General features: G+C 46.2%; 1 protein-coding gene across 1 annotated transcript in view; it reads left to right on the top strand.

The window, feature by feature from the left end:
* Positions 1–8,526, top strand: part of LOC109320601 — a 46,415-nt gene that overhangs the window by 20,157 nt on the left and 17,732 nt on the right. The window contains exons 5-8 of the mRNA XM_019550764.1: positions 2,590–2,690; positions 4,268–4,360; positions 5,338–5,470; positions 6,480–6,590. Of these exons, the coding sequence (XP_019406309.1) occupies positions 2,590–2,690; positions 4,268–4,360; positions 5,338–5,470; positions 6,480–6,590 (438 nt within the window). The remainder of the gene's footprint in view (positions 1–2,589; positions 2,691–4,267; positions 4,361–5,337; positions 5,471–6,479; positions 6,591–8,526) is intronic.

Raw genomic sequence — 8,526 nt, 5'->3', positions numbered from 1 at the left:
TTAAAAAAAAAAAAGCCCCCACTCACCGGCTGCTGCCAGGCAGAGGGGCAATCCCTGCTGCACCACGCTGCACGGGGGGCTCTGCCACAACCCCTCGACCCCTGCCCACTCTCCCAGCCCCACCCCCATGGGTGCCATGCCCAGGCCCAGCCCTTTAAAAAAAACAAACAAAAAACTACAAACTCACCAGCTCCTGCAGCAGCCTCAGGGCTTCTGGGGGCTTGTGGCAGAGCACTTTTATGCCCCCATAGGCAGGAGCTGGTAAGTTGGGCCTTTTTATATAAGGGCTGGGAGCTGGGGCAGGTAGGGCAGCCAAGGGGGGGCTGGTCTGGGAGAGTTGGGGGGGACTCAGGGGGCTTGTAGCAGAGCTCCCCCATGTGGCGTGGTGCAGTGGGGGGAATCAGGGATTGCTTCCCCCCCGCCCGGCAGCAGCTGCTGAGTGGGATTTTTTTTTAAAGAGCTGAGAGCTGGGGCCAGGCAGGGCTCGGAGAGATGGTGGGGGATGGGCCTGTGTGATTCAGAGATTTGGCTGATTTGGCAGCAGCCAAATCTCTGAATCGGATTCAGCCGAATCAATTCGGGACAGTGATTTAAAACACTGATTCGAATCACTGTCCCCCGAATTGGCCAAATCTGAAGTGAATACTAGCCACTTTGCACAGGCCTAGTAACTATAGGCCAATCAGCCTAACTTCCATCCTAGGGAAAATCCTACAAAAATTCATCAAGGAGTCTATCTGTGATGAGCCTGAAGAAGGTAAGATTCTGAATGACAGTCAGCATGGCTTCATCATGGACAGGTCCTGCCTTACCAACCTCATCTCCTTTTATGACCAGGTAACTCACCACGTGGACATGAGAGAGCAGGTTGACACTGTACATTTCGACTTCCAAAAGGCCTTTGATCTAGTATCCCACAACGTCCTCTATGAGAAAATTGGAGGATTGTGGGCTTAACTTCAAGACAGTCACGTAAGAGAGAAACTGGTTGTGGGATAGGACCCAGAAAGTCATAGTGAAAGGATCTGCGTCATCCTGGTGAGAAGTGGGCAGCGGTGTCCTGCAGGGGTCAGTGCTTGGGGCAGCACTTTTCAACATCTTTATTAACGATTTGGATGTGGGGGTGAAGAGCTCACTGGCCAAGTTCATGGACGACACCAAGTTATTGGGGAGTATGGTCACACTTGAAGATAGGCTACAGATACAGGTGGACCTAGACAGGCTGGGAAGTCAGAACCTGATAAAGTTCAATGTCGAGAAATGCAAAGTGCTCCACCTCAGGATGAGAAACCCCCAACACACCTACAGGCTTGGTGGCACCAAACTGACTAGCACCACAAGTGAAAGGGACTTGGGGGTAATAATAGACCACAGTATGAACATGAGCCGGCAGTGTGATGCTTGTAGCCAGTAGGGCAAATAATACTCTGGTGTGCATCAGTCGATACATCTCCAGCAAAATCAAGGAGGTGATTCTTCTGCTCTACTTGGCACTGGTGAGACCGCAGCTGGAGCACTACATCCAGTTCTGGGCACCACACTTTAACAAGGACGTGGACAAGCTTGAGAGAGTCCAAAGAAGAGCCACCCATATGATCAGAGTCTTAAAAGGCAAGCCATAGAAGAAAGGCTGAGGAGTTTCAAAGCCACCAGGGGGCATCATGGCTGCCCCTGCGACAGGCTGTTGCAAGCAGGAATCAAAGGGAGGTGCCAAGTGCACCCCCGGATCCATCCCTGGATGCATACCTTGCCTCGTGCTCACAGGTGGCTTTTTCCTATAGGCTTATGTTCAAAATACTTATTTACAAGGTCGTGTGAAAGTTACTACTGGATTCCACAGCAATAAAGATATATTTCCCCAAATGTCGGGTCACAAGGTCAAGTGCTGTTAGTGAGGAACAAGGGTATGAACTGATACTGCCATTTTTATTCACCTCACATAGCACCTGATGTCACAAGGAGCTCCCGGCAATTCAATGGAGGTATCTGTAGAGTTTGATACAGCGCACTCTGCCCAGGTGCCTCCGCTTGGGATGGAGAATGGGCTCTGCACTTCCCCAAAGCATGCACTTATACACATGATTAATGTTTCTAAGGGACACAACAATATTAGGGCTGTAGTATTAGAAACCCTGAAACTAATCACTTCCCTTCTTTCCATGGCTTCTAATAACAGCCCTCTGATAGCTGCTTCCCTTTTGCTGTTTTTGGAGCAGCTGAAGGGAGTACAATTAGCTTCAAGTAGACAGTTGCTGGGACAGCTAGTATGCAGTGCATCAGAGTACAGTTAAGTTACAAACTGGAGCTGAAATATGCTAAGTACTTAACCAAAATGCAAATAACCTGTTTCTTCCAAGGTAAGCAATAAGCAACACATTGGGACTGGAACTGTATTACACAGCTCAGCAAATTTATACACTTGTCTGGTTTACAGGTAAGTGGAGGATACTGTGCTATTAGCAAGAAATAAATCATCCCGAAAGAAAGTAGAGGGACTTTCTTCAAGGTGAAGGAAGTGTACCTGTTCACATGCATCTAATGAATTATAATGACTTCAGACTGTTCAACTGCTCCTTTTGTAATTAACAGATATTGACAGAAGGGACAGAAGCTGTCCGGCATATCAGTGAGAGACTGAGGGAGAGAGTGGAAGTGGCATGTCTGGAGGGATTTCGGCAGTTTCTGTGTAGGTAAGGGACCTGTCCTCTTCTGTGTTCTTGCCTCTGGTAAGAGGAAGAAGAAGAAGAAATGCCAGGGAAAAGAAAGGTGACTCATTGTTTGAACTCATCATCAGATCCCCATTCCTTTTCACAGCAGGGTCCCATCAAGCCACAGAGCTTAGCTCTGCTGCGGTGTGCCGATTTTAAATATTTGTTTCTTAGACTAAGAAGTTTCTTCACGTTCCTTGGATTGTGCAACTATGTGGGTGAGCATATATTTCGGGGAAGGTTAGATTCCCGGAAATGATACTGAAGGATGCTTTACACAGTGCTACTGTCCGGGCCTTGACTTCACTGGGTTTTGCATCTGGCACTGAAGGAGAGTTTCAGGGGACATTTATAGATGTGCTCCAGGAGGTGGGGGGGGAGGAGAGCCCTTTCAATAGTGCAGCGCTGAGAGATGTGCTAATTAAAAGCACCTGGAGTGTCCCATGTATCAGCAACTCCACTACTGAAAAATGGCAGCAGGGCACTGTGTGAACTAAAGCTCATCGAACAAGGTTTTGTTTAATAGCCTCACTGCTATTTTTCAGCACAGGGACGCTGACACATTTGACTCTGGAGTCTGCTGAAGCATGATAATTACCACACTCCAGCAGAATTGATTGATTGAGTCTGCTCCACTGTAATTACAGCGTGTTGGAGCAGCCCCTCTGCACATGTATAGGTGCTCAGGAAGACTGTCTTTAAACTGATTTTCCTGACCACTCAGCAGGAGAGGCTCCTTTTTCCTGGTTACTAAAAACATGGGATGAGATCTCTTACCTCCTGTATCTCTTACCTCTTCCAGTGGGAAACTGGGTCCTTGTCCTTCCTTTCTGCCAGTTGCAGGAGGTCTTATCCTTCATGCTTCTTAGAAAAGAGAGTTTGTTCTATGCTCTGCCCTCCCCCGTGCTACCCACTCGAATTTCTTATGGCTCCTTCTTTTCTCTTTTTTTCCCTTGTGGGGAACTCATTCTGTATATCCCATATAGCAAGGCCTGATTCTTTACTAGTTATAGGAAAAACATTTTTGAAAGAGCATGATTTTTTTTGTGTCTGTCCCTTTCCCTATGAAACAACAGAGGGCAAGAACAAAATGAAAGACTGAGTTGTCTAGCTCTGTTGTATGCGAGCCACTTCATGACCGAAGCTGTTGACAGATTTCACTGGTAACTCAGGCACACTGAGGTTTTCAGCAGTGCTTTTAGCTTCTGGAGTAATTCCCTTTTCCTTGGCTACTTATAAGAAGGAAGTATTTAGAAAAATAAACAGAAAATTCTCCAACAATCAAGATCTCATAAAGCCTAAACTGTGTGAGCTCACAGGATTATCATGATAAAACATGTCCTACCTTCCTACCTGGTCAGGGCTGGGCCTGGTATCTTTGTCTGTTCCAGGAATTGTTTGGTACAGTAAGCCTGTACTATAAATTGATAAGTAATAGAAAAGATTTGCTCCATTTTTCTGCTCTGCTAACACACTCTGCAATGCTGTCTGAAATATTATGCAGCACATCATTAAAAACCAGTGTCCTTATTACATTTTTTTTTTTGTTGGTATTCCAGTTATGAAAATGAAGAAAGGAGCCTTCACCAACCTGACAGGCCTTCTGAGAGCTGCTCCAAGCTGCAAGTATTTGAGAACTGCATTGTTCTCAGGTTAGAAAATAGACCTTGGGGACCTGGGTAGTGAATTGCCCACTGTATCGACCTCTGCTGCTTTCCCGCAAAGTCACTCAGAGCTTTGCCTCTGACTGGATCAGATCATGTGATCCCAAAACTGCAAAGCGCGTGACTAATTTTATTCATGTGAATTATCCTGTTAAGCCAAAGAGACTACTCCTAGGCTGAAGGTTAGTGAACACCCCACACTTGGCCTTTTTATTAAAAAGAACAGGAAACAACAAAGTCTGAAAGGAAAGCGGAGGCTGTCTGCACCATAACACTCATTTTAGTAGTGCCCTTGGCAACAGGGAAAAACAAGACCCCATCTGCTTGTCCTGGGAGATATTATCTGCGGATCAGCTGGAGTCGGCCAGAAAAGGCAAACAGGCACAGGGCTTATTTAAATATTGGAGTCCATTATTATGGATAGGTCACTTTTTCTTTCACAGGACATATAATATGTTACTAGAGCTGTGAAGTCTAATCTGATGATTTATGCTGGTTCCACTGAGAAGAAAAAGTATAGAAACTTTAAAATATGCTGACCATAAAAACTACACGTTAACGGAAAAATCCAGGTTTCTAACTGGCAAGTTGCTCGCCTAGGGCGTGTATCATACAGAGCCAAAGAATGCTCCAATAATGTATGTCTGCCCAGTCTGCATTTGTCATGCCTTGCATTTGCACACAGTCCTGCATAAGCCGGTCCTATTTGTGCACTCATGCCTTCTCCTTCCTGAAAATGGCAGAATTCACACTTGCCAAAACTCTTTTGTGTTTAATTTACATAAAATGCAGTGTTTGTGTGCATCCAAATATAGGCATTGTGCCCTAAGACCCTGATCCAGTCATGTCCTTAAGCATATGAACACTCCCACTGACTGAAGTGAGAGCTGGACCAGCCCGTACAGAGACCATGGGTTGAAAGCACAGCCCTAACTGACCATATTTTGCACGATGCTTTTTGACAGAGCTGCCTGGCACAAGCTGACGTACATCTATAACACTAATGCTGACATGGATGCCAAAGTAAAGGAAAGTATAAGCAAGATAGAAGAAGAGGGTAGAGAATATCTTTGGAAGGCAATTGCTCCGGATGTCAAGGTATTTGGTACCGATATTAACATCTCATTTTATTTTTGGGCAAGTGCTCATTTTACTGCCTGTATCCTCATCCTGGAGATGATATATAGCTTTGTCTGTGGGCATCAATTAATTGATTTGGCTGTTAGGACTGGATCAAAAAGATCTGTTCAGTCTTTCTAATGCTGCATTTTGGAGCTGTCGTCTTTACTGTTCTTACTCAAATCAGCACCAGCTGCTGACCCCATGAACTCAAATCCCAGACTCTGAAGCAAAGAAGCACGTTGTTAATTTCTAGCGACCATGAATTTCTGAATGGAAAGAGGTGATTCTCAAAGCCCACATGTCTTGGTCAGATCTTGGTTAATTTATGTGGAGAGAAGGTGGATGAGCAGTGTCCATCCTCCATGTCTTGCAGCACAGAACATGCAATTGCATTAAAAAGTTAGAAATGCAGAACTGATAAAAGGAATATACAGCTTGCTTTAAGCCTCCATGTCCAAAAATTCACTGGGACCAAAAGTTATCAAGACTGGAAAAGGGACTGGACACTTAGGTGGATAACGAGAGCTTCCAACATTATAACTATTAAAGCCAACAGCAATTATGGAAGGAATGTTAAACCTTATGCTTCAGGTTTTAAATTAATCTCTGGCTGTTAGAGGTGAGGATGAGATGTATCATGGGAGACAGATTACCACCTCTCTGCCTGCTTCATGATTCTTATACTTCTTTTCTGAAGCATCTGTTACTGGCCACTCTTTGAGACAGGACACCAGAGTAGATGGATTTGAGTCTGATTCAATGCCGCAGTTCCTGTGTTGCATATGGGCATGTTCTGCATAGCATCGTGGTTACGGTTATCGCAGCACCAAGAGGCTACCTGTATTCCAAAGCCTTAGGGATTCTGACGTAGGGGCTTAAACTCGATTAGTTTGTTTTGTATTTTTGACACCCCTGATGTATGCCTACATGCTCTGTGATGTCTCAGATGGACTCCCGTTGACTTCGGTTATTTCCTTTTTCTCAGGTTACACTGAAGAATCACTTCAGAAGTCACGATTCTCATCTTGCCAAGTTTCTAGTACCTTTAAATTCAAACTTGTTAGCATTTGAGAAGAAAGGAACAGATAGTTATGAGGTAAGAAAAAAGGAAATGATTATTGGAAAAAACACCACAAAATAGGCTGCTGGAATTTTGGATTGCCAAATATTTCCAAGTTAATCCACACTACCAAAAGGCAGAAGTTTGAAAGAGTTGGTAGTTGCAGTCCAATTCCTAATGCATATCACAGATACTACTCAAGTTAAACCCCTTGTTGTAATTGCAACAGAAAAGCCAAGAAATTAATGAGTATGAAGTCTGCATGGAAGCAGAACAGCTGTTTCTCTGAGGTATATATAGTTCTATCTATTCCCACTTCCATAATCTGTGAAAAATCTGTGCATTTTTAATGCATTTATCTTCCCACCCTGATGTGAAGATAAGTGTATCACACCCATTTTACAGATGGGGAGTTGAGGTACACTAAGGCCTAAGGCTCAGACTCTCAAAAGGACTTGAGCATCTAAATTCTTTGATCCTTAAACCCCAGTCTAACACTTCAGGAGGCTAAGCTTTTGCCCGTATAGTTCCCTAGGCTCGGAACAGCCTCCATCAATGCTGAGCAGCTTGGCCCTTGTCTCACTTCTTAGCCTGACTAGGCTCCTCAAATTAGGCATTCGTCTGCTTGTGCCCCAGGGGTTCTGTCTAGAAAGCATGCTTAGAGCATACCCAGCATGCATCATCATTACTGAGCTCTGCCCAAAACAAAGTGGCTATGCCACTAATTCAAAAAGAGGGCTGGAAGAGTCACCCCATGTGTGAACTCTCTAGCTATTAAGCTAGTGTGTGCAAGTTGTAGGATTCATGGATTCACTCCTTCTCATGCCTGAAGGTATTCAAACTACCCAAGGACATTCTTCACCTGTCCTGTTGAAGCTGAACAGAGGTATAGATGCCTCTAGTCAGTGGTTAAGCCAGTGTCTTGGGAGGCGAGAGAAGTAATTCTGAACTTTACTGAGTGGGCAGTCCAATTGGCAGGCTGGTGTGCAAAAGATTATAATTGCCATTGGCTTTCAAATGAAAAGCCTGAATCCTCCTTTATTCTTCCGAAAGAAATACCTTGGATGCTTCACTCCAGGAGAGGGCTCCAGGCAGTAAATCCAGATTTGACATGGGTGTCCCCTACAGCCTGGAGCTTAGGTGCCTCAGCTCCGAGGCCCAGGTACCATGCTCAGTCCAGCATTTTCTAGTCTGGAAGCTAAGACAAGCAGCTTCCTGCTCTGAGGAGCCTCCCCAGGCCTTCGTTAGGGGCCTCAGGTATCACACTCAGGGCTATGGATCCCATTCTAAGAGGCAGGCACCGAAGAGAGGGGCATTGTGACCCAACTCTCTCTATGAATCCAGCCCTAGTGACATGCCCGAGATCACACAGAGAGTGTGTGACAGGCAGGGAAGGAAACCTAGGTCCCCAAGGAATAGACTAGTTCCCTCATCGGTGAGACATCTTGCCTCTCAGTGCTGGGGTACTGCAGAGAGCTTGCTTTACCATTGCCTGGGCTGTCAGTGCCCTATGGATAAACAATAGGCCTGTGCGAAGCGGCTAGTATTTGCTTTGGATTCGGATTCAGCCGATTCGGGGAACAGTGATTCCATCTGGTGGTTCGAATCACTGTCCTGATTTGACTTGGCCAAATCAGCCAGGCCAGGCCCATCCCCTGTCCCTCTCCTAGCCCAGCGATGGCCGCCCTACTTGCCCCAGCTTCCAGGACTTGGGGGGGGTGGGGGGTGGGAAGCCCTGGCTCAGCAGGTGCTGCCGGGTGAGGGGTGATCCCCGCTGCCCCCTGCCATGTGGGGGGCTCTTCGTGAGCCCCCGAGGCTGCACCAGGAGCGGTGAGTCCCAGGGCTTTTCTTCGCTTTTTTTTGGTTAAAGGGCCAGAGCCCTGGCAGACGGGGCAGCCGTGGGGGTGCCGGTGGGAGTGGGGGGGCGGGCATCGATGGTGTTCGTGCAGAGCCCCTCAATGCAGTGTGGGGC

The sequence above is a fragment of the Crocodylus porosus genome, unplaced genomic scaffold (genome assembly GCF_001723895.1).
Source record: "Crocodylus porosus isolate Cpor-Errol unplaced genomic scaffold, CroPor_comp1, whole genome shotgun sequence".
Taxonomy (NCBI): domain Eukaryota; kingdom Metazoa; phylum Chordata; order Crocodylia; family Crocodylidae; genus Crocodylus; species Crocodylus porosus.
This window is presented reverse-complemented; position numbering and strand designations above follow the sequence as displayed.